This window comes from Xiphophorus couchianus, chromosome 5 (genome assembly GCF_001444195.1).
Source record: "Xiphophorus couchianus chromosome 5, X_couchianus-1.0, whole genome shotgun sequence".
Lineage (NCBI taxonomy): Eukaryota > Metazoa > Chordata > Actinopteri > Cyprinodontiformes > Poeciliidae > Xiphophorus > Xiphophorus couchianus.
This window is the reverse complement of record NC_040232.1, coordinates 7,612,865-7,629,665: the sequence shown is the minus strand read 5'-3', so window position 1 is coordinate 7,629,665 and position 16,801 is coordinate 7,612,865. Positions and strand designations below refer to the sequence as shown.

General features: G+C 44.0%; 1 protein-coding gene across 1 annotated transcript in view; it reads right to left on the bottom strand.

Annotated features, from left to right (window-relative positions):
* Window positions 1-6,127: 6,127 nt before the first annotated feature.
* Window positions 6,128-16,801, bottom strand: part of col9a1a (collagen, type IX, alpha 1a) — a 28,813-nt gene continuing 18,139 nt past the window's right edge. Inside the window, exons 27-32 of the mRNA XM_028019067.1 lie at window positions 12,102-12,134; window positions 11,101-11,247; window positions 9,937-9,991; window positions 9,652-9,840; window positions 7,909-7,986; window positions 6,128-6,768 (exon numbers count right to left, since the gene is read on the bottom strand). Of these exons, the coding sequence (XP_027874868.1) occupies window positions 6,563-6,768; window positions 7,909-7,986; window positions 9,652-9,840; window positions 9,937-9,991; window positions 11,101-11,247; window positions 12,102-12,134 (708 nt within the window). The 3' untranslated portion in view covers window positions 6,128-6,562. The remainder of the gene's footprint in view (window positions 6,769-7,908; window positions 7,987-9,651; window positions 9,841-9,936; window positions 9,992-11,100; window positions 11,248-12,101; window positions 12,135-16,801) is intronic.

Genomic DNA, 16,801 nt, shown 5'->3' with positions numbered 1-16,801 from the left:
TGGACATCTCATTTTCTGAGCTATTTGTTGGAAAGAAGGTTGAATATTATATGTAGGACTTGTTGCCTAAAGTGCAATAGCACAGCATTCTTTATTATACTCTTATTTGTAGCAAATAATTCATCTGCAGCCAAAGAAAATACTAATTGTAAAAAGCTTTGCTTTTTCTGCTTGACGTAACATCAATACAGTGTAGGTCAGGTTTGGATTAACAAATTAATAACATCCAAAATGTGCCATATTTTATTTTACAGAATCTGAGCCAGGTGAAGCTAAAACTGCCATGTGAGGAGTTTTGGGTAAAACATATTTACATTTTTTCATTTTTAATGCAAAATGTATATTTTTGTACAGTTTTGGCTTAATGCTGTGAATATTTGCTTTAATCTTTTATGCAAAATTTGTATATCTTTGTACAGATTTTGCTTAATTAATGCTCTGAATATTTGTTTTCTTTTAGCAAATGTTCTTTTTTGAGTTTGTATACTCCAGTTAATTAATCATTTACTAAATTAGTTTGTGATTACCCGAAGACCCCAATGATGAAGGAAAACCTTGGATTTGGTGTTCCCTCGCCCGGACGCGGGTCACCGGGGCCCCACTCTGGAGCCAGGCCTGGAGGGGGGGCACGATGGCGAGCGTCTGGTGACTGGGCTTTTACCCATGGAGCCCGGCCGGGCTCAGCCCGAAGAGGAAACATGGGCCCCCCCTCCCATGGGCCCACCACCCGTGGGAGGGGACGTGGAATGTCACCTCTCTGGTGGGGAAGGAGCCGGAGCTAGTGCGTGAGGTCGAGAGGTTCCGGCTAGAAATGGTCGGTCTCACCTCGACGCATGGCTCTGGTTCTGGAACCAGTCTACTTGAGAGGGGCTGGGCATACTTCCACTCTGGAGTTGCCCAGGGAGAGAGACGTCGGGCAGGAGTGGGCATACTTGTTGCTCCCCATCTCGGCGCCTGTACGTTGGGGTTCACCCCGGTGAACGAGAGGGTAGCATCCCTCCGCCTACGGGTGGGGGGACGGGTTCTGACTGTCGTTTGTGCTTACGGGCCGAACGACAGTTCAGATTACCCACCCTTTTTGGAGTCCTTAGAGGGGGTACTGGAGAGTGCTCCTCCTGGGGACTCCCTTGTTCTGCTGGGGGACTTCAACGCTCACGTGGGCAACGACAGTGAGACCTGGAGGGGCGTGGTTGGGAGGAACGGCCCGCCCGACCTGAACTCGAGCGGTGTTCTGTTGCTGGACTTCTGTGCTCGCCATGGATTGTCCATAACGAACACCATGTTCAAGCATAAGGGTGTCCATATGTGCACTTGGCACCAGGACACCCTAGGCCGCAGTTCGATGATCGACTTTGTCATCGTTTCATCGGATCTGCGGCCGTATGTCTTGGACACTCGGGTGAAGAGAGGTGCGGAGCTGTCCACTGACCACTACCTGGTGGTGAGTTGGCTCCGGTGGTGGGGGCGAAAGCCGGTCAGACCTGGCAGGCCCAAACGTGTTGTGAGGGTCTGCTGGGAACGTCTGGCGGAATCCCCTGTGAGACGGAGCTTTAACTCCCATCTCCGGCAAAACTTCGAACATGTCCCGGAGGAGGTGGGGGACATGGAGTCTGAGTGGACCGTGTTCCGTGCCTCCATTGTCGAGGCGGCCGATCGGAGCTGTGGCCGCAAGGTTGTCGGTGCCAGTCGCGGCGGCAACCCTCGAACCCGTTGGTGGACACCTTCGGTGAGGGATGCCGTCAGGCTGAAGAAGGAGTCCTATCGGGCCTTTTTGGCCTGTGGGACTCCGGAAGCAGCTGATGGGTACCGGCGGGCGAAGCGGCATGCGGCTCGGGCGGTTGCTGAGGCAAAAACTCGGGCGTGGGAGGAGTTTGGAGAGGCCATGGAGAAAGACTTCCGCACGGCTTCGAGGCGATTCTGGTCCACCATCCGGCGTCTCAGGGGGGGGGAAGCAGTGCAGCACCAACACTGTTTATAGTGGGGATGGTGTGCTGTTGACCTCTACTCGGGACGTTGTGGGCCGGTGGGCAGAGTACTTCGAAGACCTCCTCAATCCCACCAACATGCCTTCCACTGAGGAAGCGGAGCCTGGGGGCTCTGGGTTGGGCTCTCCAATCTCTGGGGGCGAGGTCGCCGAGGTGGTTAAAAAGCTCCTCGGTGGCAGGGCCCCGGGGGTGGATGAGATCCGCCCGGAGTTCCTTAAGGCTCTGGATGTTGTAGGGTTGTGTTGGTTGACGCGACTCTGCAATATCGCATGGACATCGGGGGCAGTTCCCCTGGATTGGCAGACTGGGGTGGTGGTCCCCCTGTTCAAAAAGGGGGACCGGAGGGTGTGCTCCAATTATAGAGGGGTCACACTCTTAAGCCTCCCTGGCAAGGTCTATTCAGGGGTCCTGGAGAGGAGGGTCCGTCGGATAGTCGAACCTCGGATTCAGGAAGAGCAGTGTGGTTTTCGTCCTGGTCGTGGAACACTGGACCAGCTCTACACCCTCAGCAGGGTCCTGGAGGGTGCATGGGAGTTCGCCCAACCAGTCTACATGTGTTTTGTGGACTTGGAGAAGGCGTTCGACCGTGTCCCTCGGGGAGCCCTGTGGGGGCTCCGGGAGTATGGGGTACCGGGCCCTTTGATACGGGCTGTCAGGTCCCTGTATGACCGGAGTCAGAGTCTGGTCCGCATTGCCGGCAGTAAGTCGGGCTCGTTTCCGGTGAGAGTTGGACTCCGCCAGGGCTGCCCTTTGTCACCGATTCTGTTCATTACTTTCATGGACAGAATTTCTAGGCGCAGCCAAGGTGTTGAGGGGATCCGATTTGGTGGCCTTAGGATCTCATCTCTGCTTTTCGCAGACGATGTGGTCCTTTTGGCTTCATCAGATCGTGATCTGCAGCTCTCGCTGGATCGGTTCGCAGCCGAGTGTGAAGCGGCCGGGATGGGGATCAGTGCCTCCAAATCCGAGGCCATGGTCTTGAGCCGGAAAAGGGTAGAGTGCCTTCTCCGGGTCACGGGGGGTGTCCTGCCCCAAGTGGAGGAGTTTAAGTATCTCGGGATCTTGTTCACGAATGGGGGAAGAAGGGAGCGGGAGATCGACAGGCGGATTGGCGCAGCGTCTGCTGTCAAGCGGGCGCTGTACCGGTCCGTCGTGGTGAAGAGAGAGCTGAGCCAAAAAGCGAAGCTCTCGATTTACCGGTCTATCTACGTTCCCACCCTCATCTATGGTCATGAGCTTTGGGTCATGACCGAAAGAACGAGATCGCGGATACAAGCGGCCGAAATGGGTTTTCTCCGTAGGGTGGCTGGGCTCTTCCTTAGAGATAGGGTGAGAAGCTCAGTCATCCGGGAGGGACTCAGAGTAGAGCCGCTGCTCCTTCACATCGAGAGGAGCCAGTTGAGGTGGCTTGGGCATCTGGTCAGGATGCCTCCTGGACGCCTCCCTGGTGAGGTGTTCCGGGCACGTCCCACCGGGAGGAGGCCCCGGGGAAGACCCAGGACACGCTGGAGGGACTATGTCTCTCGGCTGGCCTGGGAACGCCTCGGGATTCCCCCGGAGGAGCTAGAAGAAGTGGCTGGGGAGAGGGAAGTCTGGGCCTCCCTTCTGAAGCTGCTACCCCCGCGACCCGACCTCGGATAAGCGGAAGAAGATGGATGGATGGATGGATGGATGGTTTGTGATTACGGCTGAAACGACTAATTATGGTGTTCATCCATATTGTATTTGCCATAATATTTTAAATTAAAAATCTGATGTACTTTTGTTAGAAACAAATTTTTGGAAGTTATGTTAGCTGTAAACAATAACCACTTTTAGAACAAGATTACATTTTATAACCTTCCTCTACTAACCACAAGGGGAGCTCTAGGTTTTGTCAGAGTACCTAGGCACAAGCGCAACATCTCACTTCAAGATTTTTTTGTAAGTTTTTTGAAAATGTAATACTAATCTAACATTAGTTTTCATTTTTCAAGTCCAAAAATTACATATGTACACACATTCTGGACATTGTAATGCTCACCTAAGACATTTTACTTTTAACTTCTCTTTTGAATAATCTGGTACAGTGCAGTAATTGTCACCCTAAGGGTATGCACTATTCCTATCTGCTATATTTCCAAGACTGACCAATACAGGGTAAATCTTTAATTTGGGTGAAAACCAGAAAAAAGTAAATATTTCTGCATAATTTTCTTTGAAATAGAGACATTATAATTTTACAACACTGGATTAAAAGGAAAATGTATAAATAAATAAAAAGATCTTTGAATTCAGAACCGTTTTTTTTATTATTATTATTACTTCGACAGGAATTTTGGTCTTCATGCACCAGTTTAATAACGACAAGATTTCCTAGTTTGCTGTTATGATGATGATGCTGCAGAAATATTCTAATACAACCAGGCCGGTAGAAGATCTCTAGCAGTAACCGAACCCGTGACATAAGTAATGCGCCAGTGAGTTCGAAGCTTAGAAGCTTACCGGAAGTTGTCTGAGCTGCTAACATCCGTCCTCCACTGCCAAGAGAGAAGAGCTGAACTGAACAAGATGGCGGTTGTTGACCTTAATTCAATATTTGGAACCAACAACGACTGAACAGCTTCCTTAACTTCCTCCGCTGCCATTGCTAAAGCTACAGGAAGACTACCATTCTAAAACAGCTAGAAAATCGACGCCATCGTTCACAATTGTCCTTCTGTTCGCCGATTGGCCCGGTAGAATTTTTAACAGGAGCGAATCCGAGTCGATGGGAGAAAACCTGGACTGTTATGGAAGCGAGATTGTTGTGCCCAGCGGAAATGACCAGACTAGCACCGTGTCAACCCAGAAAGCAGGATGTTTCAGGTGAGCCTCCGATTAACTCAAATATGTCAGCTAACCTATCACATTGTTTCCAAACACATGACGTCATCATTTATGCTTTCTCTCATTTAAGGAGACAGTAGTTATTCGGTATTTAAACTCTTGATTTTGAAGACATTATTGAAAACAGGGGTTCCCCAAACAGCTTTAGCTTCAGGTCAGACATTCCCTCTGGAAACCCACAAACAATGTTGCAAAATATGTACCGGTAAATAAACTTTTTTTCACTTTCACTCAGTAGTTATTACATTCATTTAGCATAAATGTTGCCTCATATATTCTGATTTCAGCAAGAAATTTGTTTTATTTTGGAAATAATACATTAATACTTTATTAATCTGATGCTTAATACATTACCAGGTAAAAAAAATCTCCTCTTTTGATAGAAAATAATCTAAAATAATATGTTTGATTAATCCCATTAAATTTCATTTAATCTCCACATCTTATTATTTTCAGCAGTGTCCGCCGCAGCAGAGGTGCCTTCTGTCTTTTTCTTGTCAGAAACTTGTTTATTTCTAGTTTGCTTAAATAAGAAAGATGAAAATGTCAAATTAACGTTTCCCTGACTTTCCCGTTTATGGTACAATAAAGGCTATTTCAATCTTCTAACTCCAACTTCAATGGGTTTTTTAAACTTACTTTTTATGATACTTACTGAAAAATGTATTACTTTTTTTTAAATGTATGATTTCAAAATGTAAAAAAAATTACATTTGTTTTCTCCAATATTTCAGAGGTCCCTATAATGCTCCCTGGTGAACCCCACTATAGAAAAACACTACTCTAACATATTCTTTCTTTCATAATTGTGGCATTTAGCAAATAGAAATAATTTAGGAAATTCTGACTGACCTAAAACAAGAAACATTTGGTCTGATTTAACTTCAGACAGTGAGAAAAAGAAGATGTGTCTTTTTATTGAGTGTATTTCAACTTCTGGTTTCAACTTTAACCTTGCACATCAACCTGTGGTGAAGCAGCATCATTCCGCGGGTTTTCTTTTTCTTTGGCAGGAGATAAGTATGATGGTCGGAAGCTGGTTAAAGTCCAAAAGATTTGACTCTGGGCTGAAGGGCAACAATAACACTAAGCATCTAGTACATCTTAAATTAAAATTGTTAATTTAAAATCGTTTAGTAGATCTATGCAAATTTAATAACATTATCATTCTTAATACACTAAAACTGTGTTAAAATTTGAACCTGATAGTTTGGGTTTGGATTGCCTTGGGCCGGCTCTGTTATATTCTGTTTGTGAAAGAATATTTTCACAGAAAAGGTAACCAAAATGTGTATATTTCCTCCTTTGTACAACTTGCAGACATGACATTGAACCTTGATATAATAAATAAGAAATCATACAAAACTGTGTCAGGATCTTTCATACATCACTTCCCCTTCTGTCCAGAAATGATGGCAACTTAAACCACCTTAAATACTATCAAACTACTGTTATCCAGTTATATATATTGACACATTTACATAAACATACAGAGAAACAGGGCAGAAACTGAGCAGGTGAGACTGTACAGTTATTTCATTTTGGTTCCTTATATTTTACAGTACAGAGATGGAAAAACTGAGGTAAAAACAAGAACTTGGAAAAGCTGGTTGGTTGGTTTTTAGAGCATTAATGTCAGTGTAACCTCCAATTGTGGCTTAAAAACATACTCTTGTTCTGCTGATTAGTTTTTTTAGTTCTGTTCCCTCTCAGTCGTCGCTGGGGCCCTTTGTCTCTGAGTTTTTTCCAAGGCCGGGTGACGCCACCATGGGAGGGATGCACTGCGACGGCTCACAGTAGCCATTCCTGCCAGCGGGACCCGGAGGGCCTGGAACGCCGTTGATTCCTGGAACGCCACGCGGCCCCCGCTCTCCGTCACGGCCGTTCGTGCCGTAAGCCGGTCGGCCGGGTTCACCTGGAAGATGAGTGAACAAAGATAAGAAGTCCAGTTGTTTTTGTTTATTTATGACCATAACGCTGTTTGAAAACTGATTTAGCATTTTACTACATTTCGTACTGAGTGTAGCCCAGGAGTGTCAAATAAATTTTAATTTTGGACAGTATCAAGATCACAAATGTTGTCAAAGGGTTTTTGGGTTTCTACGGCTTCTAAAAAATCGCTCAAGTGCTTAAAAGAAAACACACAGGTGTTTTTCAGGCAATAAGTTAATGTTTTTTGTTGTCTGGAAAATTAACAGTTTCAAAATCCTTCAGAATGTAAAGTCACAAACCAGCAGGCACTGCCCGTTACCTAGCAACCCCAGCAAAACCAACCCGTTACCTAGCAACCCAAACAGAATTCCAGGATATTTTGTCAGTTGGTTTTACCTCTCTGTTTGCTGTAAAAGACAAGTAATATTTAATTACTAATATTAAATATACTAAATATTTGTGAAATGCACTGGTCCCACTGGGAGATTATTTTACATATAGCAACATTTTTTTTATGTTATAAGTGAAATAATCTGCCAGTGGAACTAGTACTTTTTTGATCAGCATTAAGGGTTTGTCACTTAAAATAAGCTCCTATATCTTGCTGAAAAGTTACTTTTAAATTAGTTTTATCTTATTTCAAGTGTACTATAATTGTACATCTGTTTGCAGTCATTTTCACATGTGAATGTAAACAATGAGTTGGGGAGAAGGGGTGTGGCCAGCAGCAGTTTATTTGGATTTAATGTCAGGAGGCCCTAAAACTGCCTCTTAGATAGCAGCTGACATTTTTTGCACAAAATTATTCTTAGATAATGACATTTTAGTCTGATAAGTTCTTCCTACGTTCAGCTCCTTTCAGAATAAGCGATTTTAGGGCCTCTTGTCACATACTGGAATGTTTGTCTTAAAATGAAAAGTAACAGAATATGGGGTCATTCCAAAATTTAGATTTTTCAAACAACTTACAGTGTCTGTATGCTACTAGGATTTCCTGTGGTTTATAGCATAATAGCTAAAGCATTCTGGAAATCTTAATCAAAACTATAAACTATTAAAAAAAACAGTGCTTATTAAATAATACTTTAATTAAAGACAGTCATGTCAGCGAGTTTTGCCTTACCTGGTAGTCCAGGGACTCCTGGTTCCCCTTTGTGTCCCCTGAGTGTGGGCCCTCTATCCCCAATGTCCCCCTGGTCACCTGCAGTAAGCGACAGCAGTTATCACCATGAGCAAACATCAATAACGTTACCATAGCAACCTAGACTAAAACACTAGCAATAAAATGACTGATTACAATGACAAAACAGATTCTTATTATGAGAAAACAGAGACCTCTTGTAGATTTTCAGATGTTTGTTGCTTCGAGCATTTCTTATCTAATTTTAAAACGGATCATTTTTTTCTTGTGATTGAGTTTTCAGTTTCTCTTAGAGATGATTCTGATTTGTAAAAATAAATTCTGGATTGGGTATCGGTCACCATGTTCCCGATCCATAAGGGCCAGTCTATTCAGTCTAATTCTATGCTTTGTGCTCTGAACAACATCATGTTTACCTATCACTTATGACATTTTTTTACATTATATTTAAAATTCCTAATTGCCCTTTTCTGAACCATTTGAATGAAGAATTGTTGCACTTTCCTTGGTAGTCAACCTATTGTTTATGTCAGTTTCAGTTTTTTTTATTATTTATTTTACATTGACTGTTATATTCCTAATTCCACTGACTGAACAAATTAAAGTTGTTTTTACATGTTTGACCAAGCTTTAAAAGCCATTAGTCTATTTCCATGTGCTCTACTGGTACAAATTTATCAAATAAATTTGTAATTCAGTACATTTATGTCTGTGTTTAAAAACCATGTATTCAATTCAGCGCTGTTTTTCTGTATCGGATCGGTATTGGTCGACAACAACATCGGTGTGAAAGAAGTGGATCGGTGCATCCCATGTTTCTTTTGTGTTGGTTCTTTTGCCAACCTCTAGGTGGCAGTAATGCGCCAACAAAGAAATCACTGCATCCCTGCACCAGAAGGATGTTTTTGTTGTGACATACACTGCCAAAACACAAAATCTTATAAAGTATTGTTGGTCTAGTTTCTACTGTAAATATCTTAGTATACTTGGCATAAGACAAAACTAACTGACAATAAACTTTTCAGCGAGATATAGGAGCTTGTTTTAAGTCATTAATTCCTTAGCATTGATGAAGAAGTTCCACTGGCAGATTATGGGAAAAATGTCTTGTCATAAGTGAAATAATCTGCCAGTGGAACTAGTAGGTTTTTTTTAATTAATAGTAAGGAATTATTGACTTAAAACAAGCTGATTTATCTTACTGAAAAGTTACTTGTAAGTTAGTATGCTTGAAATACGACAAAAAATAGAACAAAACTCCTTGGTAAGATTTTGTATTTTTGCAGTGCACCTGCAGGTTTTGTTAAAGTTTCAAGTTTTATGAAACTTTAACAAAAGTTAAACTTTTTTTTATGAAGTTAAAGTTTCATAAAAAAGTTAGTAAAATGTTTCTTTTTCTTGGCTTTATTTTGTAATTATGTTATTTATATCAATTACTTTCATTTAGATCTTTAAAATACCAAACGTTCCACATAACTTTATATTTTGGTCCCTCTGATGATGTCATTTCATGCATTATTCACAGTCGATAGAGCAGCGATACTTCATAATAAAATTACTCAAGCAAAAGTAAAAATATGCCTAAGAGTAAATTCTTTTTCCAGCAAGTTACTCAAGCAAACTGAGTAAATGTGACTTGGTTGTTATTAACTATCTTAATAACTACGGACATTCTTAAAGTAAACAGGGCAAATTACAGATAAGAGATTTTAGCTTGGATTTCACCTTTTGGTCCTTTGCGGCCAATTAGCCCAGGTGGACCCTTCAAACCGGGGAGACCTCTCGACCCAGAGTGGCCTGGGAAACCGTTCTCTCCAGATGGACCCGGTGGGCCAGGCGGACCAGGGGGGCCGGGAAGTCCGGCAATGCCTGATTCAGGCCTGCTCAGGCTGGCCGCTAACTGGGCCAGCTGCTCTGTGACATAGACATGTGAGTTATATGAGGTGACTTGATGATGCTAAAGCAACTGAATGCTAAAGCCAAGTTAGTATGAAGATGACAAACACTTACCTTGCATTACTCTCATGCAGACCTGTTTGATGTGCCTGTCTGTTGGTGGTTTGCCCTGAAAGTATGACAATAAGGCTGACAATCGTATCACGATATAACCATTTTATATCAATCGATTTACATTAATCGACATTAATAATTATTGATTCTTTTTTCTGATTTAAATATCTCAAATACTGCCAAACTGGTGAGATGACCTTTCCTGTTTTATGCAGTTTTCACTCCAATCTGTTGTTTTTTTTATTTTTAAGCAATTGTAAGGCATGGTGTGGTAACCTTAAGCTGTTACTCAGCAGTTTGTTGCTAGGTAACAATAGAATGTGTGAGTTGCTAGGCAACCAAAGAGTAAGTGAGTAAGTTGATTCCACCAATCTTTCTTAACTGGCAGAAAGAGGTAGTGCAGCTAAAGTTTTTCCTCTGCCTACATCTCCCAGAATGCTGTGCAGTTCTGGATCGGAGTTCAGTGAATATTCTGTATATTGAATATTCTGTCAGTAGTGTTATCTATTGACATTGGTAATTTGTCTATTGTGATATACGTATGTTGCTATTGATTAACTGTCCTGCTGTACAGATACATATTTTATTACCCAACTTACTTACAAATTTCTTGAACCTGATTATGCTTTTTTTTTTTTAGTAATGGTACCGTATTATTTCTCCTGTGTTGTAAATTTGTCCTTGCTGTACAGTCTCCCGTTCTTATTTTTTTGTTTCTGATATATATATTTTGACCTTTGAATATACATGGTATCATGCTCTTATATATTCCTGAAAAGTTACTTGTTAGTTTGTTTTGTCTTATTTCAAGCTCACCCAGAGATTTGCAGTAGAAACTAGACTAAAAATACTTGGTAAGATTTTGTGTTTTGTAGTGTAAATGAAATAATGCTTTGAAAACTGCCTTTTCTTTTGACTATCAGACTAAAGCTATTAGTCTGATATTAAAATTTGTTTGATGACCTTTAAGGGCGACAGAAACTAAACAAAACAATACTCAATACTGTTTAAACAACAGCCGTTAGATTAGCAGGAAAGGCTTTTTAGTAGCACAGGAGTTGAGAAGGAGAATCTACTTACTCCTCTAATTTATATTTTCTCCGCAATTACAACCATATATTTTTCTTTGGTTTTATACGGTTTAATTCAGTTGCATTTTCTCACCGCCTGTCCCTGGTGACCAGGTAGTCCCGACACCCCCGTGTCTCCCTGCATGCCTCGTGGTCCTGGCTGACCCGGCTTGCCCTCTTTGCCTGGCAGCCCGCGGCCGCCTTCAGGTCCTTTGTTTCCTGTTTCTCCCGGTGGACCGAGCTGCAGTTAACACAAAAGAAGAATTAAGAGACATGAACTATACTCCTGAAACTACCCATCACAATCATTTCTAAAGATAGATAGATCTTGTGGTAGCCTGCAATATTTAAAATCTTCCTCTGTTTCAGTTTTTTATGGAGTTCCACAAGGCTCAGTTCTTGGGCCTCTCCTTTTTTAGTTACTTCCATCTTTAGAAAACACAAATGTTCTTTTTATCTTTATACTGATGACTGCCAGGTTTATTTTACACTGAAACAAGAGGAAAGATACTTTATGCAGTCAATATTTGAGTGCCTTGATGAAGTAAAGGCCTGGATGACATTTCATTTTCCTAATTTTAATGTTTTGTTTTGCATTCCCGGGGCCTCCGATGGATCACCCTCCACTTCTTGGTTAAACATGTTTATTTTTCTTTCAGTGAAGTTACTCACAGTGGGAAGAGTGTACAGAAATTTTACTCATACTTGTAAAGTATGAAGTAAAAAGTACAACGTAGTAAAAATATATTTCCAAAACGTTACTCAAGTGAATGTAACTGATTAAGTGCAACCAGTTACAACAAAACTCTGAAATTTGTAAATATGAGTCTGAAAATCTAATGGACTTTTTAACATTTCAAACCATGCCAATTTTAAAATGTTGAAAACTGTGAATAAAAACCATAGAAAATACTCAAACAGATGATTACACTGCAAGAAAGGCTTAAGAACATTTTTTAAAAGCCTTTTCTGATATGTTAGGCATTCTCACTGAAGTTGCTCTTTACAATTTGCTGACTCCTGTTACATAGTATAACAGCTGTAAATACACACAGATTTCAGGAAGATACAGATCTGTAGCTCAGGCCTACATACCGATCCTTTCTCTCCTGGTTCTCCTTGGTCACCCTGAAATGAAAATGAACAACATCCATTAATATTTCATGTCTCCAGTAAATGTGGAGGAAGGTTTTTCTACCAGACTTTCATTTATATATAATCTTAACAGACCTTTATTGTTTCTCACGGCAGGATTTGTTAGCTTATGTCACTCAGTCTTGTTAGGATCTGGGGAAGGCTGGTTGGGGGGGTCTCTAGTTTCTCCACCAGGGGGCATCCTGGGACCTTCCGGAGGGCGTGAACCTGGAGCGGCACACCTGCTGCCACTTACCATTGTTTGGAGGGGTTTATCAGGACGGAGCCGCCGACACTCCAGTGCCAGAGTGTTAGCCTGTGATGGTACTATCATTGTTGCTCACCTCCGACCACCTATTCTCCAAGTAACCTCCTCTTGTGCCTGCCTTTCCTAGATTGTTTCCGTGAAGCCCTGAGTATCTCCGAACTTCTGCGAACCGGATCCCTTCCGGCACCTGTCAGAGATCTCCCTCCATCCACCTGTCCGCCCTCTAGAGAAACTCACGCCCTCGTTCCAGCTTGCAGCTCCGGATCCTAGCGGTTCACCTCTCCGTGCCCTGACGAGCTCACCGGCAAGTAGGTCTCTGGCTGGACTGCATTCCCACGATCTCTGAAACCGCGCTTACCTGTCTTATTTCCACCCAGAAATCCAGAACCACACAGACGAGCACCAGTTCCGGACCACCTTTGTACATACCTGTTTGCACAGTATTTAATAAATCACCTTTACCGCTACCCGTCTCCAGAGTGTGTTCTGCGCATGTGGGTTCGAAAGATTGACCTCAACATGACAGAACACTCTGGCCAACAACAAACCCCAGCAGATGCACTCCGAAGAAGTTTAGCGGAACAACATTCCCTAATTCAAAGCCACGATGCTGCTTTACGAGAACTAAATAAACGCCAGATCGAGGCAAATAACCGTCTTGATGAAATCGCAGGTTTTCTACAGTCATCCCGTCAGCAGTCTCCAGAACCTGTACCAGTTCCCCCACCCAGTCCCAGTACCGCAGCAGCCGTAGTCCATTCCACGTCTTCAGAGTATCGGCCACCTAACCCGGAAAGATTCTCAGGTGACGGGAGTAAGTTCAGAGGATTTCTTTTCCAGTGCACTATATTATTTAATCACTCCTCGCACTGTTTCTCCCATGACGGAGCCAAGATCTCATTCATAATTTCCCACTTATCAGGCCAGGCGTTAGACTGGGCAGAGTCGAGGTTTTCTTCATCCACAACTTATGATTGCACCTTTGAGGAGTTCTTGAAAGAATTTAAACAAGCGTTTAACCAAGACTCAGACAAGACTGTAAGTTCCCGAGATCTGCTAGAAATTAAACAGGGTCAGCGAACCGTAGCTGAGTTTGCCATTGACTTCCGCATTAAAGCGGCGGCGTCTGGGTGGAACCCTCCGGCACTTAAAAGTGCTTTCTACAACGCCCTCCAAGATAACATAAAGGACTTACTAGCAACTTTAGACGAGCCCAAGACCCTGGAGGAATTGATTAGTTTGGCTATCCGTTTGGATAACAGAACCCGCGCTCGGGCTAGAGGTAAAAGAAATCCATCTGTGAGAGTGGCTGTGGAGGGCTTGTCACCTAACCTTTCTTCTGCAGTCGTTCCGCCGGCAGCAGAGGCAGAGCCCATGCAGATAGGGCACACTCGCCTCTCCCCCGAAGAAAGGCAGAGACGAATGAATGCCAAACTCTGTTTGTATTGCGGCGCAGCGGGCCATTTCATCGCTTCCTGTCCAACAAAGGTAAAAGCCAGGGTCCGCTGGTAGATGCGAGGAGGCTGGCGGACTATCAAATTAAAGAAAAATCTCCTCGTTTACTATTACCCATCACTCTTTCTGTTCACGATCAATCTATAACGCTTTCAGCCCTGGTTGATTCCGGTTGTGAGCGCAATTTAATGGATTCCAGCCTCGTGCAACAACTGTCCATTGAAACTGTTCCTTTAAAGGTCCCCTTGAAGGTTTCAGCTCTGGACGGCAGAGCACTCCATCAGATAACCCACCAAACTGTTCCGCTGAATCTTCTGATTTCTGGTAATCACCATGAAAAGATTTCATTTTTTATTTTTCCCGCAGCCAGTTCCGCTATCATCCTGGGCTTCGACTGGTTAGAATGTCATAATCCCCACATCGACTGGTCTGAACGACACATAATTTCCTGGTCCATTAACTGTCACTCGTCTTGTCTCCGCTCAGCCTTGCCGCCAGGTCCGTCACCGGAGGGCCAGCAGGAGGCAGACCCACCTGATCTCTCAGCTGTTCCGGTGGAGTATTACGATTTAGCCGCGGTTTTCAGCAAGGTAAAAGCACTGTCACTCCCTCCGCACCGGCCGTACGATTGTGTGATAGATCTGTTACCCGGAGCTCCCCTGCCTAACAGTCGCTTGTACAATATTTCCCGGACAGAGAGAGAAACCATGGAAAAATACATTAAGGAGTCCCTTGATGCAGGAATAATCCGCACCTCGTCTTCCCCGTTAGGGGCGGGGTTTTTCTTTGTTGAAAAGAAAGATGGGTCTCTCAGACCATGCATTGATTACCGAGGTCTCAATCAAATCACAGTTAAAAATAAATATCCATTACCCCTCCTCTCATCTGCATTCGAGCCTGTTCAAGGATCCACCATCTTTACTAAGCTGGATTTAAGAAACGCTTATCACCTCCTACGCATACGGGACGGGGATGAGTGGAAAACTGCATTTAAGACCCCATTAGGCCATTTCGAGTATTTAGTCATGCCTTTTGGTTTATCTAATGCCCCAGCCTGTTTTCAAGCCCTGATAAACGATGTCCTGAGGGATTTTCTGAACATTTTCGTTTTTGTCTACCTTGACGACATTCTGATTTATTCTAAAAGTCTTCCAGAACACCAGAAACATGTCCGTCTTGTTCTCCAGCGGTTACTGGAGAACCGGCTGTTCGTCAAAGCTGAGAAATGTGAGTTTCATCAACCATCTGTTACATTTCTCGGTTATGTCTTAGAGGGTGGACAGGTCAGACCATCAGAGGACAAGATCAGAGCAGTTCTAGAGTGGCCGGTTCCTGAAACCAGGAAACAGCTCCAAAGGTTCCTCGGGTTTGCAAATTTCTATAGGCGGTTTATTAGAAATTACAGTCAAACCGCCCTGCCGTTAACTGCTCTAACTTCACTCAAGACCACCTTCTCCTGGACTCCCGAAGCAGACACCGCCTTTTCGAAGCTAAAGTCGTTATTTGCTAATGCACCCATACTCGTCCAACCTGACCCCACCAAACAGTTTGTCCTTGAGGTGGACGCCTCAGATTCTGGTGTAGGAGCCGTCCTTTCACAGTTTTCAGACTCTGACCATAAGACTCATCCCTGTGCCTTTTACTCCCGCAGATTGTCTCCAGCTGAAAGAAACTATGATGTGGGAGACCGTGAGCTGCTCGCCATCAAACTGGCTCTTGAAGAGTGGAGACATTGGCTGGAGGGCACAACGCACCCTGTACTGGTTTGGACCGATCACAAAAATCTTGCCTATTTGAAAACTGCTAGGCGTCTTAACCCCCGACAGTCACGATGGTCGTTATTTTTCTCCCGGTTTAACCTATCCATTTCTTATCGCCCTGGCTCCAGAAATACTAAACCAGACGCGCTTTCCCGGTTGTACTCCCCTGACGATTCTGACAGGTCTCCGGCCCCCATACTGCCCCCCAATTGTTCCATCGCGTCAGTCACTTGGGAGGTTGAAGATCTGATAAAACAAGCCCAATTATCTGAACCCGATCCTGGTACCGGTCCTCCCAACAAGGTTTATGTACCCACTTCTGTCAGACCGAGACTCATCAATTGGATGCACTCCACCAAGTTCTCTGCCCACCCAGGGGTCAGTAGAACTATTTCGCTCATATCCCGTCGGTTCTGGTGGCCGTCGAGCTACAAGGACATTAAGGAGTATGTGTTAGCCTGCTCCGTCTGTGCTCGTAATAAACCATCCCATCAACTTCCGGCTGGTCAGCTCCAACCGCTTCCTACCCCTAAACGACCCTGGTCTCACGTTGCTCTGGATTTTGTTACAGGACTACCCGTCTCGGGGGGTATGTCCACCATCCTCACAGTTATTGACCGGTTCTCCAAGGCTTGCCACCTGATCTCTTTAAAGAAACTCCCCTCTGCCTTTCAGACGGCTCAGCTCCTGGTCAGGCACGTTTTTCGACTACATGGCATCCCGCAGGAGATACTGTCTGACCGGGGACCTCAATTCGTAGCGCGGGTATGGAAACATTTTTGTGCAGCTTTGGGGGCTAAGGTTTCCTTGTCCTCTGGTTATCATCCACAGAGTAATGGCCAAACTGAACGCATGAACCAGGAGCTGGAAGCTATGCTCAGATGCCTCACATCGACCAACCCCACCGACTGGAACAAGTACCTTTCGTGGGTCGAGTATGCTCACAATTCTCTCGTCTCCTCCGCTACTGGTCTCTCCCCTTTTGAAATCTCATTAGGTTACCAACCTCCGTTGTTTCCTTCAGATGAGAAGGTCATTGCTGTCACCTCAGTGCAACACCACATCCGCCGCTGCAGGGCCATCTGGAAGACTGCGGTGTCCGCCCTTAATCGCACCCTGGAACAGAACCGCCGGTTTGCTGACCGCAGACGGAAACCTGCACCTGTCTATACTCCCGG